This window comes from Monodelphis domestica, chromosome 6 (assembly GCF_027887165.1).
Source record: "Monodelphis domestica isolate mMonDom1 chromosome 6, mMonDom1.pri, whole genome shotgun sequence".
NCBI lineage: Eukaryota > Metazoa > Chordata > Mammalia > Didelphimorphia > Didelphidae > Monodelphis > Monodelphis domestica.
This window is the reverse complement of record NC_077232.1, coordinates 287,170,754-287,197,309: the sequence shown is the minus strand read 5'-3', so window position 1 is coordinate 287,197,309 and position 26,556 is coordinate 287,170,754. Positions and strand designations below refer to the sequence as shown.

Sequence of the window (26,556 nt, the reverse complement as noted above, 5' to 3'; positions counted from 1 at the left end):
TATCTCTCTATATAATGTTTTACCTCTTTCAACTTTGCTGAAGTCATTTAAGTTAATTTTTTAGTTGAGTCTTTAGGGTTTTCTATGTAAATAATTGCATCATCTGCAAAATGTTATAGTTGTGTTGCCTGTTTGATGATGATGGTTCCCATGATTTCTCTTTCTTGTCATTGGTATAGTAAGCATTCTGAGTGCTATGTTAATTCATAAGGTGATAATGGTCATCTTTGCTTTACCTTTTATTGGTAAACCCTACAACTACCATTGTATATAATGTCAGCTTTTGTTTTAGAAGGATATTATTTACAATTCTAAAGAAAAGTCCATTTATTCCTGATCTCTAGGAAAATATACAATGGAACAGTAGTATTTATAAGATTTTTGTCAAAACTTTTTGAAATCTGTTGGTGTAATCATGCAGCTTTAATATATGTTATATAATTAATATGGTCTAAAATGTTTTTGTCTTCCATATATTATACCAATCCTATATTTTCTCCATGACTCATGAAAAAGTCTTCAGAGCTCAAAAATTATACCATTAATCTCCTGGGAACCAGACCCATTTGAATTATTCTCTAAAACTAAATATATTTTATTTAAAATTTTTTGTCTAAATATTTATTAAAAACATAAGTCTATAGTTTTTTTTTCTGCTTTGTCTCTACCTGGTTTGGCTATTAAAACCTTATTTGTATCACAGAATTAGACTGTAAATGTTCATTCTTTGTTGTTGTTCCTATTAAATTATCTATTTTTGTTCATCTTTATGCAATATTGAAATTAACTATCTTTTGAATGGTAGAATTCACTTGTAAATTCATCTGGTTCTGGAATTTTTTCTCTGTGAGTTAATTAGTAGTTTGATAAATTTCTTTTTCTAACAATAATCATAGCTAGCATTTATCTAGTACTTTGAGGTTTTAGGTTATTTGAGTGATCTATTTCTTATTTTATTAAGCTCTGCATCTTACATTTTTCTAAGAATGTATCCATTTCTTTTTAGTTATCATTGTTGTTAATATATTATTGATGTTATCCTTTAATTGTAGTGAATTCTTTTTCATTTTTGATATGAATAGTTTGAATCTTTCTCCTCTTTGAAAAAAATTCATATTAGTTATTTATCTGTTTCATTAGTCTCTCCCAACTTCTAGCAATAAAATTTATTAATTCCTTTTTTATTCATTTTATTTATTATTAATCTCTTCTTTGATGTCTTTTAGAATCTCAATTTTTTTGCTTAGTTCAGAGAGTTGGTTTTCTGTCTCTGTGTTTGCCAGATTCACTGATGTGTTCTTTCTCTTCTGTAACTAAAAATGTTTGTAGATATACATTTTCTCTAAGGACTACTTTAGTTGTATCTCATGTGTTCTGGTATGTTGCCTCATTACTGTAATTTTCCTTGATGGAATTTTCTACTGTTTCTATATTTTTACTTTGATTCACCAGGTTTTTGGAATTAAGTTAGTCACCAATAAATTTTAAATTATTTTTTCAAGAACCATTTTCAATGGACCTTTACTAAACATTGTTTTACTTCATTATTTTCAACAAGTATTGTACTTAACATTTCTACTTTTCTACATTTCAGGGTGAGATATTTCTTTTTCAATATATGGTCAATTTTGTAAAGGTACCATGATAAAATATAGGAATTCTTTTAAACTCCCATTTAGTAATCATCAAAGATCTATCACCTCTAATTTTTCTGAAGTTCTATTAATCCTAGTCCTATTAACTAATTAAATATTTAACTTTTGTTCCTTATCTTTTTGTGGATTTGTCTAGGTCTAAAGGAGTATATTGAGTTCCCCCACTTTTAATGTAAAATCACTGGGTTTTAAAGCTGGAAGGAACCTTATAGATTTTTATCTAATCTATATTCCTTATTATAAATGAAATTATTAGGGCCAAGAAAGGTTAAATGATTTGTCTCTGGTTACATGGCTTATTTTCATAGTGGCAGAACAGAGTATAGAAGAACACTTGTCTCTTTATTTCCAAGCAACAATGAGAGTAACATCCAGATATTTCTTCTCCTTCCTTTTTAAATACAATAATATTCTGCATGTACACCCCCTCTCTTTATTGTATTTCTAAGAAATTTATGGTTATCATTACCTGGGTGAGGACAGCTGTATGTTCATCCCCACAGCTGATGTATGTTACTTGAAGCCTTTTCAGTTCACCAATGGAAAAAGGTTTGGAGATTTGTTCAGCTGAAGAAAGGAGAATTTCTATTATACATTAAAAAGCCTCAGGTTTCATCTCTGTTTATAAGTAATCAGGAGAAGAGAGGTCATATGGGAAAGAAAAAAAGTAGTCTATTGGCATCTTTAGTAATTCTAATAATAGCCCTTAGGATACCTGAAGCCTTAGACACAGTCAGTCTTCATAACCATTCACAACTCCATTATTACTGACATAAATTAAACAAGAATTAGCTTTCAAACTCTGATTCTTAAAGTTTATAAATCAGTATGCTTGGAATGGTGTTGGAAAACAATGAAAAAAACATGTACTCTATTCATATTTGGGGAAATTTCCAACATTAATTACTCAGGAAACTCTAAGGTTTTCAAAGGATTTCTGGAGGAATTGTAAAGGGCCTTTGAGGTTCAGATTTGACAAATGCATCTATCTTACTTAAAGCAACTGTTACAAACATATATAAATTATCTACTCTATCTATATATAGTATCTATAAATATATCTACTATAAACTATATCTATATATAGTATCTATAAATATATCTACTATAAACTATATCTATATATAGTATCTATAAATATATCTACTATAAACAAGCCCTAGACAAGTAAATCAATTATAGATCTTAGGCTTAGTACAAAAACCATTTCATGAATTTAGATTGTGTTGAAAGGCACTGGATGAATAAAGTGACATTATATAGTAAACCTGTTCAGATTAGTTGAAGGAAATGATAGTGCCTTGCGCAACATTGATAAAATCAACAAACTAATCAAAATTATGGATTCAAGCATATATAATTTTAGTATTAGAAGCTTCTAGCAAAGACTGAGAGGAAATCATTTGGAGCCAATGACAGTGCCTTGGCCATAATGACTAAACTCTCCTTCCTCCTTATTTCTCTTAAGTGGGAAAAAATCTTTATAAGCTTTAAAGGAAATTATGGATTTTCAGCTGAAAGTGCTGATAGCAGTGTCTTCATTAGGAAAAGATTGGATGAGATGGAGAAAGGCAGATTCAGGGCTCTACAAGGAGCCAAACAGAAAAGCCACATTGGCAAAAGGACATCCAAAAGCTGTGAGATGTCTCTCTTTGTCACAAATATTTTAATGTTGAGCCTACTCTCTCCTTGATTCTGGGGTGAAAGTATGTCACAAACTTATTTTTAAGGAAAGATGTTTCATCCTTCTGTCAACTAAAAAAGTTAAAAAAATAATTAATGACTTCAACAAAGTTATGACTGTGGTACAATAGAATGTAATGGACTTCTCCATTAGTGGCAGTTCTGAAGGACTTATGAGAAAGAATGCCATCCACATTCAGAGGAAGATCTGTGGGAGTAGAAACACAGAAGAAAAACAATTGCTTGATTACATGGGTCAAGGGGGATATGATTGGGGATATAGACTCTAAATGACCATCCTAGTGCAAACATTAACAGCATGGAAATAGGTTCTGATCAAGGACACATGTAAAACCCAGTGGAATTGCATGTCAGCTATGGGAAGGGGTGGGGTATGTTATGGGATATAAAAGAAATAGACATAAATCATCAGCAGTCCTGAGGGGGCAGAGCCAAGATGGCAGATTAAAGGCAGCAACCTAGTACACTCTCCCAACACTCCCCTCCAAACAACCTTAAAATAATGCTTCAAATCAAATTATGGGTAAAATAGAAATTGAAAGAATACATTAACCATCTCCTGAAATAGATCTCAAAATAAAAACTCTGAGAAACATTATAGTTAAATTCCAGAACTCTCAGGTCAAGGAGGAAGTATTACAAACAGCCAGAAAGAAACCATTCAGATATTATGAAACCTTTGTCATATAACACAAACTTTAGCAGTTTCTACATTAAAGTAGCAGAGAGTTTGGAATATAACATTCCAGAAAGCAAAGGATTTAGGATTACAACCAAAAATAACCTATCCAGCAAAATTGAGTATAATCTTTCAGTGGGAAATGGGTGTATTTAATAAAATGGAGAACTTTCAAGTTTTTCTGATGAAAAAACTAGAGTTGAATAGGAAATTTTATTTTTAAACACTCAAGAAGAGCATAAAACGGGTAAACATGAAAGAGAAATCAGAAGAGACTCAATAAAGTTAAACTGTTTACATTCCTATATGGAGAATATGATACATGTAATTCCTAAGGATTTTATCATTATTAGGGCAATTAGAAGCAGTGTACATCAACAGAGGGCATGGGTGTGAGTTGATTATGTTGGGATGATCTAAAAAAATGAGAAGGTGATGAAGAAGGATCCACTGGGAAAAGGGCAAATGGAGAGATAGCATGAAATAAATTACCATGTCACATAAAAAGGAAGAGCATTTACAGTGGTGAGGGAATCACAGGGGGCAGAGTAGAAGACAATGCTTGAACTACATTCATTGGAATGGATTCCAAGATGGAAAATATATATATATATATGTATATTATAGTATTATATTTTAAAATGTACCTGTTTAAAAAATACTTAATTGCTAAAATAAATGCTAACTATCATCTGGGTCTTCAACTAGTTATTGTCTTTTTGTTGGTGTAGGGTCTTGCCTGGATTGGGATGGCTGCTGACTAATCAGAGTTGGGGTTGCTCAAGGTTGGAGTGACTGTGGTAATTAAAAAAAAATACTGGGGCAGCTGGGTAGCTCAGGGATTGAGAGCCAGGCCTAGAGATGGGAGGTCCTAGGTTCAAATCTGGCCTCAGACACTTCCCAGCTGTGTGACCCTGGGCAAGTCACTTGACCCCCATTGCCTACCCTTACCACTCTTGTGCCTTGTAGCCAATACACAGTATTGACTCCAAGATGGAAGGTAAGGGTTTAAAAAAAAAAAGACCATGAGGAAGTTTGAGGCATTGATTTGCTGCACTCTTCCTTTCACTTGAACACTTAGAGGTTATTGTGGGGTTATTAACTGGCCCAATTTCAATATTGTTGAAACTCAGGGAATAGGAAAGCTCAGGAGAGGCAAAGAGATGAGAAAAGGTCAGTCAGTGGAGCAGTCAGAACACACATAATATTTATCTATTAAGCCCATTGTCTCACATGGATGTAATCTGTGGCACCCCAAAATAATTATACTAGTTGCATCAAAGTTCACTGATAATAGATATGCTAATTAAAATATTTGAAATATTGCAAGAATTACTCAAATGTTACCAGAGACACCAGATGAGCATATGCTTTTGGAAAGTGGTGCTCACAAGATTTGTTCAATTCAGGGTTGCTACAAACCTTCCTTTTTAGGGGAAGGGTTAGGCAGACAGGGCTAAGTGATTTTCCACGGTCACACAGTAGGAAGTGGGGCCAATTTTGAAACCAGGTCCTTCTGACTCTAGGACTGTCTCTCCATTCACTGTGCCACCTGGATGCCCCCCAAACCTTCATTTTAAAAAAATCCCTCAATATCTGTGAATTGCAATAAAGCAGGGTACAATAAAAGAAGATATACCTGTACTAATAAGTAGGCTGAGTCAATAAAATGAAAGCAATAATATTAACTAAATTCATTCATTTACTCAGTGGTAGTCCAATCAGAATACCAAAGAAAGAATAAGGATCTCAAGGGAAATAATGAAAAAAGTGAGAAGGAAGAGAGCCTAGCAGTACCAAATCTCAGATAGCACAAAGAAGAACAACTCTCCCTTTGACTTGAAGACTGCTATTTCCTGCTGTTCCTATCCATTTAAGGTAGAGAAGTGGTGCCCTCCACTCAATGCTGAACATTCTTATACCTGGTCATATCCTTTGTGGCCCAGTGACTCTGAATTCCTATAGATCATCATCTAAACCCCATTCTATACCTGCTTCCTACCCAATTTTTTGTTCCCATTTCCCATCAACAGCTACCTCAAAGTTTTAATCTAATTTCACTTGTGCCTTCTGGAATGCCTATTCCATAAGTAAAAAAACTTCCCTTCATTTTAAATCTTTTCCTCTCTCACATTATCCATCTATTAGCTCCTACTGAAATGTGGTTTCTCCTGATAATATGGTTATCCCTTTCCAGGACTGGCTCCATTTGTACTCATACTCCTTGCTCCCCCCATTGCAGCTTCTGGGTCCCCCCCTAACTTCTATCACTCAATAACATCTCTTCCTTTAAAGTTCATGCTGTTCATATCTAATACCCAATCAAAATCTGGTAGCTGTTGCCTACAAACCTCCAGGTCACTTCCTTTTCTTCCTCAATGAGTTTAGTACATGGCTCACAATTTTTCTCTCCTCAGCTCCAACATGGTGACTCCTTAAAATACCCAAACCATTTGGTTCCTTAACTTACCTCCCAGGAGCTCTCCTCTCTACCCAACTGTAGCCACACACAAAAAGTCATACCCTTGATCTTACCATCACTCACAAATGTACCATACTGCATTCAAGAATTCGGAAATCCTCTTATCTGACCATGATCTATTGTTTTCTTTTTTTTTTTTAAACTCTTACCTTCCATCTCAGAATCAATACTGTGTATTGGTTCTAAGGCAGAAGCATGGTTAGGCATTGGGGGCTAAATGACTTGCCCAGGGTCACACAGTTAGGAAGAATCTGAGGCCATATTTGAACCCAGGACCTTCTATCTCTGGTCCTGACTCTCAATCTACTGAGCTACCTTGCTGTCCCCAATCTATTGGCTTTTCACCTCTCCCTCTGCCTTCCCTTACAAAACCCTACTCTTCATCTACACTGTGACTGCCAATCTCTAGAGCTCTCATTTTCTTTTCCAGGCCATCTCCCCATCACTAGCAATTCCTTCTTATCCCCATCTTGACCCCTTGGTTAGCCAATTATTGACACAATCCTTCCTTAACCTCCTTATCATATTGCTGATTATATCCAGTCAAGTCTCAGCCTTGGAGACTCACCATTCTTCACCTCATCTCTTACACATATGCTTCTGAATGAAGGTGGAGAAAATCACAACTATTCTGATTGAGTTAACTACAAATTACCTCAATTTGTGTTATGGGCACTCATTGCTGGAAGGTAATCCTACTACACCCTTCCTTATCAGCTTACTCTCCCTCCTCAAACTTCCCCCTGGCTCTGCTTCAACAGTCTCTCTGCTGAGAACCTCAGTTCATATTTTATACCCCCCCTGAAGTTATTCATGGTGAATTCCCTTTTTTTCACCTTGATCACTTATGTGCCTTTTGCTACTCTCTCCTCCTTCATTCCTGTCACTCAATGAAGTGAGCTAATCCCTCTCATTTCCTCTCTTATCTTCCAATAGATTTCTGCATCCTCTCATCCATTATCCTCACTCTTCACTTATTTTCCACTCTTCCTGCCTACTGGCTTATTTTCTACTGCTTATAAACATTTCTGTGTCTCCTCTATACCGAAAAAAAAATCCTCATTTGATCTTTCCTTCTCTACTCTCATTCCATTTCTGCCCCTTTTAGCTAAGTTCCTTGAAAGGTCCCTATACTGGGTATCTACATTTTCTGTTTACTCACTCTCTTCTTAACCCGTTACAATGTAGCTTCTGACCATATCATTCCCCTGAAACTGTTCAACAAAGTAATAGAGATGATGGAAATGAACTCTTAATTGCCAAATCTAATGACGTTTCCCCAATCTTCATTCTCTTTGACCTGGGTAGCCTTTGACATTGTTGATCACTCACCCCTACTTGATGCTCTCTTCTCTCTAGATTTTTGAGACACTACTCTCTCCTAGTTCTCCTCCCACTTTCTCTGTCTCCTTTGCAGAATCCTCTTTTAAATTGCACCTTCTAAACCCAAGCATCCCTTAGGGTTTTGTTCAGGACCCTCTTCTTTTCTCCTGCTATACTACTTTACATCGTGATTGTGTCAGCTCCCATGGATTTGATTGTCAAATCTACTTATCCTGCCCCAAACTCTCTGCTGACCTCCAAATTTGCATCTCCAGCTTCCTTTCAGATATCTTGAACTGGTTGGCAATTAGACATCTTAAACTCAATATGGTTAAGCCAGAACTCATTATCTTTCCCCTTAAAGCATCCTCCTCTCCTACCTTTCTCATTACTATAAAGGGCAATGCCATCTTACCTATCCCTTAGGATAAGTAACAACCTAGGAGTCATCCTGGATTCCTCACTATCTCCCACTCCCTCATAACTAAGCTGCTGCCAAGGTCTGTCAATTTTACCTCTACAACATCTCCAGTATTCCTCCTTTTCTTCTCTGACCCTGACACCACTCTAGTGCAGACCCTTATCACTTCGTGCCTGTACTATCATAATAGCTTGCTTGGTGAGTTGGCCAGTCTCAGGCCTATTCCCCATTCCAATCCATCTTCTATTCAGTTAACAAAGTAATTTTCCTAAAGTACAGATCCAACCATTTCACCTCCCTATTCAATAACCTCTAGCAGCTCCCTCTTGCCTCCAGGATCAAATGCAAAATGCTCTGCTCAGCATTAAAAGTCCTTCATAATCTAGCCCCCCCCCCATCTTTCTAGTCTTCTAACACCTTACTCTCTACCATGTACTCTTCTTCTTCTTCTTACCATCCTTACCTTCTGTCTTAGAACTGATACCAGAATTAGTTCCAAAGCAGAGTGGTAAGGGCTGGGCAATAGGAGTTGAGATTTGCCCACAATCACACAGTTAGGAAGTGTCTGAGATCAGATTTGAACCAAGACCCAACCCTTCCCCCTTCCCCAAGCCATGCACTATGCACTCTTCAATCCAGTGATGCTGGACTCCTGCCTGTTCCTTTATCAAGATAACACATCTCTTGGCTCCAGTTATTTTCTCTGGCTGTCCTCTATGATTGCAATATTCTTCCTCCTTTGATCTGACTGTTGAGCTCTATGGCTTCCTTTAAAACTCAGATAAAATCCCACCTTCTGCAGGAAGCCTTCCAATGCCTTAATTCCAGTGATTTCCCCCCTGTTTTCCCAATTTATCCTGTAAATAAGTTGCTTTGTATATATTTGTTTCCACATTGTCTTCCCCATTAAATTGCAGACTCCTTGAGGGAAGGGGTTGTAATTTGCCTCTTCTTATATGCCCAGCACTTTACAAATATTTACTGATTGATTGATAATTACTTGAAAACCGAGCTGTGATTTAAAAAAAAAACCACTAATTTCATCAGGGAAATCTGGCATCATTTCTTTCTTTAAAAAACAAATCCTTATCTTCTATTTTAGAATCAATATTAAAAATCTGTTCCAAGGTAGAAGACAGGTAAGGGCTAGTCAACTGGGGTTAAGACACAGCTAGGAAGTGTCTGAGGCCACATTTGAATCTAAAACATCTTATCCAGTCCTGGCTCTTTATCTCCTGAGCTACCTAGCTATCTCAGCCATTTCCTTTTAAGTGAAAAGTTACTGAGTACCAGAATGATCTGATTTAAACCACTGACAGTCATAAAGTACAGAACAGAACCATAGGCGTTAGAGACAAAAGAGAATCAAGAGCCTGTTAGACGACTCAGTAGGAGGTCTGTATCTCAAAGAGATAAAACAAAATGGGAAAGGATGTATTTGTATAAAAATATTTATAGCTGTGCTTTTTGTGGTGGCAAAGAATGGAAACTAAAGAATGCTCCTCAATTGGGGAATGGCTAAATTGTGGTATATGATGGTGATGGAATACTATTATGCTGTAAGGAATGATGAACAGGAAGATTTCAGAAAGAGCTAGAAAGACCTCCAAGAATTGATGCAGAGTGAAATAAGCAGAACCAGGGGAACATTATACACAGTAATAGCAATATTGTGGGACAGTCAAATATGATAGACTTTGCTACTAAGAGCAATACAATAATCCAGGACAATTCTGAGGGACTTAAGGCAAAGAACTCTATCCACCTCCAGAGAAAGAACTGTTGGAGTCAGAATGCAGATAAAAACATATGATTTATCACCTGTTTATTTGGGTATATGATTTGGGGTTTTGGTTTCATAAGATTATTCTCTTATAAAAATTAATAATATGGAAATGGGTTTTGAGTGATAATACATGCATAATCCAGAGGAATTGCTTGTCAGCTCTGGGAGAAGGGAGGGAAGAGGAGAAGGAGACAACATGAATCATATAACTTTGGAAAACTTATGTATAAATTTGTTATTGGAATAAAATAAAGATAAAATAAAAAAAGACTCAGTAGGAAGTTGTCAGAGTGGTGTAAAGGGATGAGTAGCAGAAATGAGCTTCCAGGAAGCTTTGAGTTAGACAATTCCTGTTTGACTGGAGGGATGTGCACTCTCACTGGACCACTCAGCTACAACTCTTGAGCATATCAGAGAGGTGGAGTCTCTCCAAAGTACAAGCTGCTCTTTGCTGCCCCCATCTGGTCTTAGAGGTAAAAGCAAAGAAAGGGAAAAGAAGATTTTGCTTTTGCTGGATTGGAAGAGATGCTAAGCTTTAATCAGACAAGGCAGAATCCTGGTGAGGGGGGAGCTAGTTAGACTGGTCTGTAGTTCCCAGAGAGAATCAGTCTGAGGAACTCGTCAGTTCTATCACTTAAAAGTAACTGCTCTGCAAATTAATAGTGCTTTATTAAGGGGGATTGTAAATTGTTAACTATACATTGGTACGGGAATCGAAGCTCATTTGTCCAATTGTAGAGCAGTCAGTGTCAGTAGAGAGGGTGTTCATATAAGGTCCTGAACAGTGCTGCAGTCTATTTGGTCCAGAGGTGAGTTACTTCCAGCACACAGGCTCTCCCCCTCTTATGTTTCCCTGCCACCATGCTTGCCTATTCTCTCTGCAAAAAACCAAATGCATTGGTGGAAATGTGTGACCCAGGATTACATGTGGATCACGGTGTATTTCTCTTCTCATGAATTTGCATCCAATAGGAATGCTAGTGACATTATTATTTCTTTCACCTTTCTACAAAATAAAATGTGACCTTTAAGATCCCAAAGGATCACTTTTGTGAGTTGATTTGTTTAAATAGGTTGGCAGAGGCTCAGGTGCTAAGGTAATGAGCAGAAGTATATTTCCTCTCAATAGAATCATTCCTGGGATTTTGAGCAAATTTAACCATAAAGGGGTGAGGCTTTCCATAGGCTAGCCCCCACAAAGTAGAGAAATATATCTTGATGCGGGATCCTGAGCTTGGGACTTTTTTTTCACAATTTCTAAATGAAGTTCTTCTTTAGGTGGCCTTACATTGGACATTTAGCAAAAAGGGACATGGTAGTAGGATTGAGAATTATTGAGAAACCAATTCCTGGGTGAAAGGACGTTAAGAGAAATGCTGACCGAAGATGACCTGGTGGAGGGGGAGCAATGGAAAGAATATTGATTCTGAAGTAAGAAGAACTGGGTTCAAATCCTACCTTGATGCTTTATTATTTTGGTTGAGGCATTCATAAATGGCATTAGAGTTTTCCAGCTCTAAGTCAATGATTCTATGAAATTCTCATAGTTTTAGGAGAGACCATACACATATGAAATTACTTTGACATTTAAAAGGCAACATATAAACTAGTATGAATTAAGCCAGTACACCTAGCATGCATATGTTCTCGAGGAACACAGAACTGCATGAGATGCATCAGGAAAAGATCCAAATTGTCTGAGCAAAAGGTTGTAAAGGAAATAGCTTGGTCCAAGCACCAAGTTTCTTCCATAATTGGCAGTTCTGTTGAAGAATCCTTCACAAAATTGACCTCTTGCCTTGAAAAAGACAATGTCTTATTGGAAAGATAAACTGTTTTTGTTACCTGATTCTTTCTTGCCACTGAGGGCCAGCTGGCCTGCATTATTCCTTCCCCAACCATAGGAAGTACCAGAGAAAGAGAGGGCAAAGTTGTGGGCACCTCCTGCTGCAACCTGAGCCAAAGGAATGCCATCAAGAGATTTTACCCACTGCGGGCTGGCTTGGGAGGGGACATTTTCCCCCAGACCTAGTTGACCATGATTGTTCTTTCCCCATGAAAATACTCTGCCATCTGCAAACACAAACACAAAAGAAACAAAATTTCAAAATTTTGGGTTCTAGATATACTGTAATATCAAAATTGACTATGAAGCATCTTGAAATGCTCTATACTTTTTAGGGTGTCTTTATATTTCATTTTTCCTATTACAATAAAAAATTTTCAACATTTTTGAGTTCTAGATTCTCTTGCTTCTTCCTTGCTCATTTAGAAGGCAATTTGGTAAAGTTTCTACAGGTGCAATCATTATGCTACATATATATATATATATATATATATATATATATATATATATATATATATATATATAACTTTTTTTCAACCCTTACTTTCCATCTTAGAATAAATACCATATACTGGTTCTAATAAGGCAGAAGAGCAGTAAAGGCTAGGCAACGGGGGTTAAGTGACTTGCCCAGGGTCACACAGCTAGGCAGTGTCTCATGTCAGATTTGAATCCAGGACCACCCATCTCTGGGTCTGTCTCTCAATCCACTGAGCCATCCAGCAGGACATTTTGATAAAATCTTTAGCTCAAAGCCTATTATTGGCCTGAACAATTCTGCTTATTGCTGGTAATGTAGCAATTCTCTTCTGACAATCTCATGCTACAGCCACACTCTTAGCACTTTAGATCAGTTTGGATTATTAGGGAATAGTTCGTGATGGCACAGCATGATGAATCAGAAGCTCCCCTCTGGCTCTGAAGAGGTTGTACAGTGAGGAATCAAAGATGGGCAGAAAAGCCAGAGTTAATCATTCTCAGCCTTGTTATAAAAACAATAAAAACAACAATAAGTCAAAATGTTCAAATAAATCTAAACATATTTTCCCTTTTTAAGCATTCTAGATAATATTTTCCCCATACAGTTTCCATACTTTGTTTTTTTAAACCCTTACCTTCTGTCTTAGAATCAATATAATGTATTGGTTCTAAGATAAAAAATGGTAAAGGCTAGGTAATGGGGTTAAGTGATGTGCCCAGGGTCACACAGCTAGAAAGTGTCTGAGGGTAGATTTGAACCCAAAATTTCCTGCAGTCTCTAGACCTGGCTTTTAGTCCACTGAGCCTCCTAGCTGCCCATCCCTCACCCCCATACATTCTTTATATTCTCCCTTTATTGAATGTAATAGTAATGTTAATATAATTATTACTATTAATTAGATTTTTACTAATTATTATTAATTAAGAAAACTTAATAATATTATCACCTCCTTGAGATGACTATTTCATTTTTTCTTTGTAGTGCCAGTGACTAGCCCAGTGCTTGGGTATCCAATAGGTGCTTAATAAATGCTCATTGATTGATTTGGTTACTTTTCCCCATCGTGTCCAAGTTCAGACCAAGCACCTGACCCAGGGTTGAGATTAACCCAGGAGACACCCTTAAAGGGTGTCTAAGAAAGGAAAATAAGTGATTCCACAGGCAATAGTAGAGGGAGAGGAAGAATTCTATCTCTTGCCCTTTCTATCATGACCCAAGAGGCTCAGGATTGCAGTGTCCAGAGGAAGGGTACCTCCTTGAGGGGAATGTCTGGGACAAAGCCCCTTAGAGCTCTGCTAGCATCCCCCCCCGGCTCATGACCCCTCTGGCACATGCAGTTGGTACACACACATTTTGGCATTCCCTAGGAAACACCAAATGTTCTAATTACCCACAAAATCTGGGCATAGTTTTGGATATTTGAATGGAGGATGCTGTTATGGAATTATCCATTAGGAAAGAACAAAAGAACAACACAAAACAAGAAATATAACTCCCTATACTGGCATTTTCCTTCCTGGATGAAGTCTACTTGTGAAGAGACCCTTCCTGTTGGAAATGCAAACTGGAGATTGTGGATTAAAAATAATTCCTACCAATCCTTTAGTATAAGAATTTGGCATGCTAGATTGCCAGATGCAGTCCAGAAAAGTGGGTAGAGAGTTGAATTCCAAGTCATGAAGACTTAAGTACAAGTCTGCCCAGGCTAGCTAGTGAGAACCCCAGTAAATCACGTCTTGGTGATCTATGTAGACAGGGCGCTAAAATGACAAATTACAGAACAGCTTCTGCTCTGCAGTTATGGAGGGAATTTCCTCAAAAGGAATTTTCCCTACAATGAAATCTGTCTAAACCAAATACAAACAAAAAACTTACCAATATATGAAATATATAATCAGTACCATCTAAAGATTTTTTTAAATGGCATAGACCTTTTGAATTGGATAGTCACAACCTTCTTAATTCACTAAAAATAAATATCAACAGTAAAATGCACCAATCATCAAGCAAAATTTTAAAAAGCAAGTGTTTATTGCAAATTAATTACTATGAAAACAAAGCTCTTACCTTGTGCCAATGCTATGGAATGATAATGTCCACAAGAAACTTGGATTATTTTGAAACTGGAAAGCTCATCAATTTTCCTTTAACAAAAATTATGGGAAAAACATTTAAACAGTTCATTAATGCAGCTTGCTGCTTAAACAGTGAATTCCTCACTGACCTAAGATAATAACTTTATCGTGTTTATACTAATAGTACCTACTTATAGAATCGTTGCTAGGATCAAATGAGGTCAGATATGAAAAACAACTTACAGACTTTAAAGTACAATATAAATGTTAGCTATTATCATCATCATTAGTACTTGTGTTTTTCTAAAATGATGGGAAGAAGAGGGACAAGATGAACAATATTTCTATGGAATCTATCAATAATCAATCAATAAATATTTATTAAAAGCCATATGCCATACATGGTGCTAGGCCCTGTAGATGCAAAAGAAGAATATTTTTTTTAAATTTTAGATACAACAAAATATCCTTGCATTTAGCATTTCTATATCATATTAAGTTGGAAAGAAAATTATAAAATAATAACAGTGATGATAAAATAATTACTTTGTAAAGCCATTCCCTCTAAAGGTTATTAATGAATGTTTTTTATTCTAAACTTAAGCATGAAAGAAAGAGAATTATATATTATGCAAAAAAGAATTATATATGAATCTCTGAATTTCCATTTCTTAGTGTATGCTTTTAAAAAATATAATTCCCCATGATACTTTCAAAACTGTCCTGTTTATCTGTGCTTCCTTCTCAACTTCCTTCTGTTCTCTTGAGTGCATTTAAAAAATGTTTCAATGAACTTTTGGGGAGGGGGTTGAAAGAAGATAGGCATTACTATTGCTAGTATCCCTATACCCTCCAACTTCCCTCCAATTAAAAACCTGACATATAAAACAACCCTCATAGCAGATAAGCATATTCAAACAAAATGAATCCATATGGGTGGCAATGTCCAAAAATGTATGTCTTTTTCCATATGCTGAGTCCTTTACTTTTATGTCAGTAAGTGGGTAATAAGATTAATCATAAGTTCCTAGAAACATCCTTGGTCATTGGACATCAGAGTTCTTAAGTTTTTCAAAATTGCTTTTCCTTACATTATTGTGGTCCTTGTATAAGTTCTTCTGGTTTTTGCTTGCTTTACTGTCAGTTTATTCTACTCAAGATTCTCTGAAATAGTCATCTTTTATAATGTTGCAAAAAATATTTCATTACATTCTCATACTACAATTTGTTCAGACATTCCCCAATTGTCCAAGATACAATTTAAAGCACTCCTTTGGATTTTTATTTCTTCCCCTCTCCATCTTCCAATACCTCCCTTCATGATCAGAAAGTTTGTGTTGCTAATGTCTATAACTTTCCCAGTAACATCTGCCCTCCCACCTAAATTTCCTGCTTGTTTCCCTGTTATTTGATGATCTCTATTCATTTCAGATAAGAGTGAGGTTAATATGCCAGTCCCTCCCATGCTCCATCTATGTTTATAGACTCTACTCAAACACTTCAATTATTAGGACAAGTTCCAATATTTCAAGTTCCACCCCTTCTTCCTTCTTTCTATATTAATCTATTTGTCCTTTTGTCCTCCCCTCTCTTTTTCTTCTTCAAACCCTCAGAACAGAACCAATCTATGCCTTCCCCAAACATATATTTTTTCCTATTTAACTCCCAGAATTCCCTCTTAAGATATTAAAGTTCTTATTTTCTGCCCTACATCATTGTACAGATCCTTTCCAATTCCTCAAGTAAATTTCTCTTTTTAGGTTTCTCATGTTTGTATTTCATAGTTCCTGCTGGACTGTTTTTTTTTTCATCAGAAATGCCCAATGCCTCCTTTTCCCCTTTTAAGATTATTCTCAATATAAAGTATTCTTGGTTGTGAACCTAGTTTCCTTTACCTTTTGGTACACTGTATTTGAGCTTTTATTTAAATTGGTAGCTGCTAGGTCTTATGTGATCCTAACTCTTGTTCTTTGGTATTCATATTATTTCTTTCTGGATGCTCAGGAGAATTTTTTTCTTTGACATGGGAGTTCTAGATTATAGCTGTGACATATACAGAACTTTTCTTTTGGTGGGGCTTCTTTGGGGAAGTTATCAGCAGATTATTCATTATCTCCACTTTGCTCTCTGATTCTAAAAGATCTAAGCAATTAGTATCCAAACTTTTTAGTGATAGTTTTCAAGAAATTCAGTGATTCTTAAGTTATCTCTTCTTAAGTTGTTTTTCCAGATTAGCTGTTTTTATCATCTATCTCATATTTTCTTTTGTGTGTGTTTTTTTATCTTTTGATTTTGTCCTAATATTTCTTACTTTCTCATGGAGTCATGGATTTGTTTGGTCTATTCTAGATTTCAGAGAGTTCATTTTTTGGGTAAAGTTTATCTCCATCTCCACATCTCCCAAGCTATTTATTTTCCTTCCAATTTTTTTCTCCAGAACTTTTATTTCATTTTAAATTCTCTTTTTATTTTAATTTTAATTCTCTTGCTTCAAATTTTCTAGATACTCACATAGCCTTTTTTAAAAATACTCATATAGTCTTGAAGATAATTAACTTGTTCTACATCTAAAATAAACTTTTTATATTAGTCAAGGTCTTCTTTGGCTTAATCATGTCTCCAGTTTTCCTAGATCCTTGCTGAGCCTTTATATGAAATAGTCCACTATCTTCAGTCCAACCTTACCCATTTCTTTTCATTTTCATTTTGGGAGGATTTTTTTTTAGATACAGACACCCTAGCTTTCCCAGGCTGGATACATAATGGTCTAGACTCACCCATTAGTAATACAGGAGCTTTTACTATTTGTTTCTAATATAGGCCTGTTTACCACTCCCTAGGCAGTCAAATCCCTCAATTTTCTTTCTCAAGGGACCTCTGATTTTGACACGTCTGGACATTATATTGGGAATTAATTTTGTGTAAACACCTGATCAACCTAGCCTACAACAACTTAGGACTCCCTAGGTACAACTACAGCCTCTTCTTCTCAGCCTACCAGTAGCAGAGATTAAAGGCATGTACCATGATGGACAGCCTTCCCAAGATACTTTTATTACATTATTACATTTATTATGTTGCTCCCCATCTTGGATCTTTGAGGGTCAGAACACTGGATTTTCAGAACCTTCTCTAGCATGTCAGAAAAGAGAAGCCTCAGGGCAGTAACTTAAAAGCTTCTGTGTCTGACTTATCCAAGCAGTACCACTGAGGTCTGCTGTTGTTTCTCTGGGCTCCAAGTTCCCACCTTAGGTCTTTCTGACCTCTGGGAATCTTTCTCAAGGGACCTCTGATTTTGACACTTCTGGACATTGAGTTTTACAGGGTACTTATGTCTGACTTATCTCCAAACACATGCTAATAGCTTATTTGCTAGCTAGCCCTGGCACTGACTTTGTTGATGTCCCCCTTCTTATTGTCCTCAAGGATCTGGCCGATTTTGGGGGCAGTTATGAATTTTAAGATATCACGTACTAGAGTTTCTTGTATTTATGAATCATTCTGGTGCAAATTTGAGATTGTTGTTGGATTAGTGTGTGAATTAATTATCTGGGGGACCTCCAACCCAGTACATCTCAGAAGACTCAATCCAGTGGATGGACAGAGGAGTCTCAGAGTCACATCTGTGCAGCACCATGGAGGCCAGGAAATATCACATATGGAGGACATGGGCCAATTGAAGGATCTGAAAGGCTGGGTTTTGGGAAGGGACTAAGAGGGAGATTTGAAAAGTCAGTACAGGAAGCTTGCCTGGTCTCTTTGGCATTCCTTGCTCTCCCTGGGCTGGCTCTTTCTCTGAGCCCTCTTATCTGGCTCTTATCTCTGGCATTGGTGCTTGAAGGGAACCTTATGGGCTGCAATTCAGCCAGAATTTACCTTAAGTTAGAAAGGCTGGAAACTTATTTCTCACTTTCTTTCTCTTTACTAATAAATGCCTATAAATTTAGTATAAATCCTCCCAAATTAATTTTTAACAGTAGGTGTGGAGGAGCTGGATGGCAGGCATCTTCTGGCAGTCCAGAAGTCTATGTTGCTTATTCCAAATCAATATAGACACTGGTAATTTAGTCCTTTTGAAAATCATTTATGTATTAAATAAAATAATGCTGTCAGAGACATTTCCGAAAAAGCTTCTTTTGCTTATGGGCCTATACACTTATTTTCAGTTAAATGAAAACACACAACAGAGAATCAAATCACAGTTGTGATCTGTCCATTTCCATTAAAAGACTCTTTGAGGGCACAAAAGCAGTTACTCTTCTCCATCCATTTTGCCCCCTTTCCCCTTCATCATTTGTTTCTAGATAGGACATACCAATCAATACCTCACAGACAGTCTCATTATCTAGCCTGGTAACTTTCTGGACCAAAGTGCCTCTCTTGGCCACCATTCCTCTATAAATGTTAAGTTTTTTCCATTTGAATATAAATTCCTTGAGGGCAGGGATTGCCTTTCTTTTGTATTTGGATACAGCTCTTAGCATAATGTTTGGCATCTAGTAAGCACTTTCTGAATTTTCATTCATTCATTCATCCATGTAGTTCTTTGATATTTCTAAAACACTTCTTCTCCTCTTCACATTATGAGGTAAAAAATGTAAATGTTTTTATTTCCATCTAGTATGTTCTCACTTAAAAAACAAACTACCTTTTACCTTTTGTCTTAAAATCAATACTGTTCCAAGGCAGAAGAGCAGCAAAGGCTAGGCAATGGGCGTCAAGCAACTTGCCCAAGGTCACCTAGCAAGGAGTTATCTGGGGTCATATTTGAACCCAGGGCCTCCCATCTCTGGGCTTGGTCTCAATCCATGAAACCACCTAGCTGTCCTATCTTAAAGACAAATTCAAAACTAAATTAAAGCTTCAATGTTCTTGGTCTAAGTTTTTTCCACTCTACTCTCCCTGCCCTAGAACGTAATGTGCTAGTAGAAGAGAAAAATGGAATGTTTTAAACAGCAGATGATTAATTCAAAAGCAACATTTACATAACTTTTGAATGTAAAAGAGGGTTAATCAATTGAGTATCCTTCCAAGACAACTGATGGTTTCTGAGTAGTACTTGGTGCTGGAGGCTTGGCATTTTGTAATAGCATAGCAGCTCTTCCACAATGTAAGAAAGGAGTGCTTGTCAAAAAGATTAGCCTCTCAATTTGGAACTATGCCCAAAGGGAGCTAAAAGACGGCCTGCCCTTTGATCCAGCTGTACAACTGCTGGGTTTGTACCCCAAAGAGATAATAAGGAAAAAGACTTGTACAAAACTATTTATAGCCTCTCTTTGTGGTGGCAAAAAAAAAATGGAAAATGAGGGGGTATCCATCCATTGGGGAATGTCTAAACACATTGTAGTATCTGCTGGTGGTGGAATACTATTGTGTTCAAAGGAGGAATTCCATGTGAACTGGAAAGAGCTCCAGGAATTGATGCAGAGTGAAAGGAGCAGAACCAGGAGAACATTGTACATAGAGACATTATGGCACAATCGAATGTAATGAACTTCTCTACTAGTAGCAAGGCAATGATCCAGGACAATCCAGAGGAATTTATGAGAAACAATGCTATCCACATTTAGAGAAAGAACTGTGGGAGTGGAAACACAGAAAGAAAAACATATGATCAATCACGTGGTTTGATGGGGATATGATTAGGGTTTTGGAGATCATTCTATTGCAAATATGAATGACATGGAAATAGGTTTTGAACAATAATACATGTATAACCCATTGGAATTGCTTGTCAGGTATGGGAGGGGGGAGGAAAAAGGGGAGGGAAAGAACATGAATCATGTAACCATGGGAAAATATTCTAAATAAGTAAATAAATTAAAAAAAAAGATTATCCACTGAGGCAAAGAAGAGACCCTGATGCAGGAGACTTTAAAGGAGTGATTCCATCCTCTGGTGTTCTCTTCCTAACTCCAAATATTTACATATACAATAATGCTCTCTGAGATTTCCAGTGACTGGTGAGGTCAGTCCTTCCCCTGGTCCAGAATGAATGGTGCTTTTCTATAGATGTTGTCTACATGAGCTTGAACCTATCTTTTCTTGTGTTTCTTTTCCTGACTGTAGGTACCTGATAGCAATCTCATGAGATGAATTCTTCAAGTGATCTTGGTTTCCCTCAGTCATTGCTGCTGAACTATACAGATTGTACTCCCCAAAGCTACCCCAGGAATCTTGGAGGTGATGCCCACTGTTGTAAGGGATTTTAGCAGGAGCAAGCTGGAAGCAGGAGATCCTACAGATCAACATTCCCGAGCTCCCAGGAGCTGGGTGGGAGTTTACACTGACAGTTGGTTCCCTCTGAAGGAGACTTTGAAGCTGCCAGGAGACTGGGACCTGACTTCAATCAAAATCATCTTAAGTTAGTGGTAGAGATAGTGGATAACATTACCCCGGTGGATGGTGTGTGTTTATCCATCACTCCCTTTCTGAACCTGATTCCTGAAGTGCAACTATTCCTACTGGGACTTCTGCTAGACCCAAAGAAGATTCCAGTTTTGGGAGATTTACTTTGGCCCTTGTTCTTGCTCCTACCGACCTCTCCCTAATCTTAAATAGTAATTAAGGAGTTAGTTTAGAATAGTTATAGAAAGTTGTTAGGGGTTTGGTCTCTGATTTGGGTATTTAGATGTTCCCTGATTCCCTTTCCCTTCTTCCTTTAGTTTAAAAAGAACTGTCATTTTGTTATATATTTATAGTTTTGACCCCTTATTCTCCCCACCTATTTCGCCACTAACAGAAGGAGGAGCCCAACCTAGAAGGCATGGACCTCAAGGAACAGGAGTCATAAAATGTTTCATGTTTTGATGTATTAAGTATCAATTTCCTCGGGAAGTATGATAGGACTTGGAAGTTACTGCTTTATGTTTGTCTTTGTTATTGTGTGCTTCTGAGTTTTCTGTATTTTAAGCATTTCTTTTATGGGGAGGAAATAAATAGCTCTCCTTTATCTGATCTATACTGTACATTGATTACCTTTCTATTCCTTATTAGAGAGACCCTAAAAATGAACTGAACCTGAGAATTCAGTGATCTTCCCCCAAGGTTTAAGGCAGGGGCATAAAAAATCAGAGAAGGGGCTGCCAGGACTAGAGTTGGGAGAACCTGGGTTCAAATCTGGTATCAGGCACATCATAGCTATGTGACCCTGGGCAAGTCACTTGAACTATGCCTACCCTTTGCATTTCTGTCTTAGAGTTGATACTAAGACAGATGTAAGGGTTTAAAAAAATAATTAATGGATAAGAGAAAAAAACATGACCCTTCTATTTAGAAGCTGGACTTCCCAGAACTGAACCCAGGCCATGTATATGTATTCAAGAGCAATGGAGCAACCTTGAGGAGAGGGGCAAATGTCAGAGGGTGCCATGGAGAAAGTAGTGGTTTTGTGTTGTCATAGATATCTTATGCTTTGTTTCATACTTGCCAGTTAATATTATGATTGCTATTCCTTGAATAAATAAGTAGGAGGTCTTTCCCAGTGTTAAAATTTGTTTTAACAAGAGATAAGGGCAAAAGGAATAGGACCTCCAGGTTCTAAATTATAAAAACTTTTCATGGTGGCAAAGAACTGGAAATTTACAGCATGGCTTTCAATTGACTAAACAGATTGTGGTATGTAATTGTGATGGAATATTATCACTCTATTAGAAATGGTGAGCAGATTAATTTTTTTATCCTCACAAGTTATCTATGATGATATATACAGAAAATGGAGACAGGCTTACCACACACCCAACGTCACAATGGAATACTTACTTTGGTATAGAACTTAGTTTCTTAAATTCTCTGATGCCTAATTGCCCGTCGGAACCAGATCCCCACGAGAAGACTCTTCCTTCTTTACAAATGGCCAAGGAGTGCTCTTTCCCACAGCTGACAGAAACAATGTTCTGAGTTTCCAGTGCCTGAATTTGTGCTTTGGGGAGTGGAAGGGGTGACAAAATAAAAAATTTATTAAATTTAACTTATGGCCATTGAAACATTTTTTAAAATGCACTCAAGAAAACAGAGGGAAGTTCAGAAGCAAGCAAAGAGAAGTAGACCAATTTCAAAAGTACCATGGGAAATGATTATATACTTTTAAAAAGCATGCATATTTCATTCTGTGTATATATGCTAAAGAAACCGGAAGTTTCTGTACAGAAAAGAGAATTTAGGTATTGAATCTGAAATGTTCTCAGAACAACATCATTAAAAAAATCTGTCTAGAAATTAAAAAACTTTCCCATAGTTATCAACCTAGCATGATGCCAGCAAAGATCAATTAAAAAAATGTAAAAGGAAGCAAGCCTTGGCCCAAATTACTTAAAGTTAAGGCTAATTTTCTATATTATAGAAAATATTCATAATGACCTTGAGAGTTGGCAATAATGGTGTATAATTTTCTATTTCTAAGATAGTGGTATTTCTTTTGGCCAATATGGATGGAAATGCATGTTATTAGAGTAACAGCTTTCCAGAGTTGTTTGGGCCAAAAAATCATTTCCTTGGTCACCAGCCATCAAGTTGTTAGCCAACAGTGAATGCCTTTCCATTTTGGCAGAACCTGCTAAGAGATTGGGTTCTACTAATAGAATCTCCAAAATAACAGCTTCCAATGGGTTAATTCTACCCTGTAATACAGAGGACTGACTACTTTAGTGGAAGGAGGCAAATGCCTACTGAGATAAGGGAATGGGCAGCAGCTCCCAGTTAGGAGAAAAAAAAAGATTAGGGGTCTGGATCAAGCTGAATTTTATTTTGTGCCCTCCTCTCAAAAAGAAAACTTTCCCTGAAAGTCTATCTAGATTATATTTCCCAGTCTTCTTCCTCACTACACATTTCTAGATCTGAAATGGTGTAAAACTGTAATTTACTTAAACATCCGATTCCCTTGGGTGATTACCAATTTACAAAAAAGCCTTTTTGTACTATCAATAGCTGCAATTTCCCCCACTTTTCCATTTACCTATTCGCTTACATCTTAAACTTTTCACAGAGAAATCCCCGCCTCACGCCCATAATGCCTGGGGAAATTATTCGCTGGACCTGCTGTATTTGGAAGTTTGCCCTTAATAATCAGTTTCTTTTCTGGAGAAAGGCTGAGCTGTCTCATGAAGGAAGATGATGTCATCAGCAGAAAGAAAACGAAAGAACTTGTTCTCTATTTAGTTTTGTTTCTCAGTTTCGCTTCACAGTTTCGGACCTTGGAAACCGAAACTAGTCATACTGATTGATGGAAGAAAAAAAAAAGATCAACAAAATGCAGCTGCAGCTACCGCTAGGATGGAGAGGGGGAGAAGCCCACTTCTCCCTATCCCGCTTTGCAACCGAGAGGAGATTGGGAGGAGAGACAGCTAGAAACTGTCTGAGGTCCGGTATTAACCCAGGACTTCCCGTCTTTCTATCCACTATGCCACCTGCCATCACTGTGCCCCCCAGTCACGAACTTGCCATCAAAACTCTATCACTGTAATATAGGTATAACCGAGACTGAATTGGTGGAGAAGGGAGGGAGACAACATGAATTATGTAACTTTGGAAAACTTATGTGGAAATTTATTAAAATAAAATAAAGATTAAAAAAGGAAAACCCAACAACCACGACCACTCTAGATTCCCCTGTGCGCTAAGGCTCCAGAACTTTTAGTAAGTTTGGCTCCTGCCACCCCAGGGCCCCTGGTTCCCAGCCCTTCTCACCTGGCCTGCCATGTTTCTGGCATCTCTTCCTGCCCAGCTGCCCGCAGCTGTTGTTTCCGCAAGACCAAACGGTGCCGTCGGACAGCAGCAGCAGTGAGTGGCGCTCGCCGCAAGCAGCCTGCAGTAAGGTCTGGTTGCCTAGGCTGGCTCCCCGCCGGCATCTCACCGCCCTGGCCTTGGCTCTCGGCACTGCCGGGATCCCCAACTGCCCCGAGGAGTTGTCGCCCCAACAGTAGTACATGTCGCTCCTGCCTCACAAGGCGCTTCTGCCCACTGGAGCTCTGGTTGTGGATGATCAAGGTCTGTTATCATCTCTGGCTCCAGCTCCACCCCCTCAAGGCGGGAATCGTTTTCTGATCTCTAGGAATTTTCGTTTTTCAAGCTGCCTGCCATCCTGTGACCAGAAAAGCAGCAATAGGGTTGCCCGTGGGGACCACCACTTCCACGCTAGAGACGCCCTAAATGAAGAAAATTGTTCCCTTCTTCCAACTCGTCTTGTGGTTTGAGAGAACTCGGAGAGCAGGCGGAGGTGGAGTCCATCCCTTACCCTACCTCCCCCCCACCCCCAAGATGATTTCAGTCCGGAAACTCACATCTCAGAAGTTCTCTCACCCTGTGGTAGGAGCGAGTGCCCTTCCTAGAATCTTCCTTTAAGAAGGATGTCCAGGGCAACTTTATTTCCTAGGAGCCTGCACCTGTCCGGAGTCCCTCGTTGCCCTTCTCCCTCCCTCCCCCGCTCAGCTTCCTTTTCTATGTGGTCTTTTTCATTAGACTGTAAGCTCCTTAAGAGAAGGGGCTGTTTCTTTTCACTTGTAGTTGTGTTCCCATTGTTTAACACAGTATATACAAAATAAATACAGGGAAACAGGGAACATTAGCAGCTGGGAAGATCAGAGGCACTTTCCTCGAGTGAGAGGTGAGGTCTGAGCTGACCTTTGAAGGAAAGTAAGGAGCCAGAAGAGAAGGTGAGGGTGGAGTGCATTCCAGACAAAGCTGTAGCACAGCTCTGGGAGATGGAATGTCAAATGTGAGAAATGGTAAAAAACAAACAAAAAAAAAACTTTTTAAAAAGTTCATCTAGAGACAGGAAGTCCTAGTTTCAAATCTGGATTCAGACATTTCCTAGCTGTGTGTGACCCTGGGCAAGTCACTTAACCCCCATTGCCTAACAATTTTTTCCCTTAGAACCAATACATAGTATCAACTCTAAAATGGAAGGTAAGAACTAAAAACAAAAACAAACCCCAATCATCTATCTAAACAGTAGATTGCATGGATGACAGTCATATAGAAAAAAGCTAGGGAGCTATATTAGAGTCAGGTTTTTAGTTCCAAAAGGAAGAGTTTGCATCTTATGCTAGGCTGGCAGTTATGAGAAGACTTGATTGGAAAAGGAAGAGACCTTAAGGCAGAAAGACCAATTAGGAAGTCCCTGAAATAATTCAGGAGTTGAGGACTTGAACTATAGTATGAAGATTGAGAAAAAAATTATTGGATGGAAATTAGAAAATCATTGGAAACTTTGGAAAGCATATTGCCTCATACTTATGTAACATGCCTAGCACTCCAAAGCTTTGGACCTATATGGACAAAAAGTCTAGACACCCCTAAATCCTTTTAAACCTATTGAAGTGGGGCTGTGAGGTGGCTCAGTGGATTGAGAGCCAAGCAATGGAGATGGGAGGTCCTGGGTTCAAATGTGGCCTCAAACACTTCCTAGCTGTGTGACCCTGGGTAAGTCACTTAACCCCCATTGCCTAGTCCTTACCACTCTTCTACTTTGGACCCAATATATAGTATTTCTCTCTCAATCCTGGCTCTCAATCCACTGAGCCACTTAGATGCCTACAGTGGTTCTTATTTGTAAAAACTTTAATCAGTTCCCTATACAACTTAGAAAGGAGTCTTCTCTCAAAGAAAGTTATCTGCTTCCCTTCTTGTCTTAGCTGCATTGGTTTTGTTTCTGTAAAAGCTTTATATTCATTTAATCAAAATTTCTAATTTTATCTTTCATGTCCCCATCCTTTGTTTGAAGTCTCCCTCTATATACACCTGAAAGTAATTTTCTTCATAATTTCTCTAATTTGTTTATGTTTTACCCTTTATGACCAAGTCACATACCCATATTGAGCTTTTCCTGGTATATAGTGTGAGGCGTTAGCTATACTGCTTTCTAGTTTTCCCAAAAGGGAATTCCTAGTCCAGTAGTTGGCATTTCTAGCATTCTGTCAAACAGCAATGATGATAATGGACATCCTTGATTTTAATATTGATCTTATAGGGAAATTGGGAAGGTCTCTAGTATATAGCCATTACAGAAAAAGATACCTCTTGGTTCTAGATACTACTTATCATATAGAGAAAGGTCTGTTTATTCCTATGCTTTCTAGTGTATTTTTAAAAAATGTTTACTTCTGTCT

At 37.7% G+C, this 26,556-nt stretch overlaps 1 protein-coding gene across 1 annotated transcript in view; it reads right to left on the bottom strand.

The window, feature by feature from the left end:
- LOC100024844 (probable E3 ubiquitin-protein ligase HERC6) overlaps positions 1–24,809 on the bottom strand; it is an 80,567-nt gene extending 55,758 nt beyond the window's left edge. The window contains exons 1-5 of the mRNA XM_007495704.2: positions 24,137–24,809; positions 22,214–22,373; positions 14,445–14,521; positions 11,896–12,123; positions 2,125–2,222 (exon numbers count right to left, since the gene is read on the bottom strand). Coding sequence (XP_007495766.2) covers positions 2,125–2,222; positions 11,896–12,123; positions 14,445–14,521; positions 22,214–22,373; positions 24,137–24,377 — 804 coding nt within the window. The 5' untranslated portion in view covers positions 24,378–24,809. The remainder of the gene's footprint in view (positions 1–2,124; positions 2,223–11,895; positions 12,124–14,444; positions 14,522–22,213; positions 22,374–24,136) is intronic.
- Positions 24,810–26,556: the final 1,747 nt, after the last annotated feature.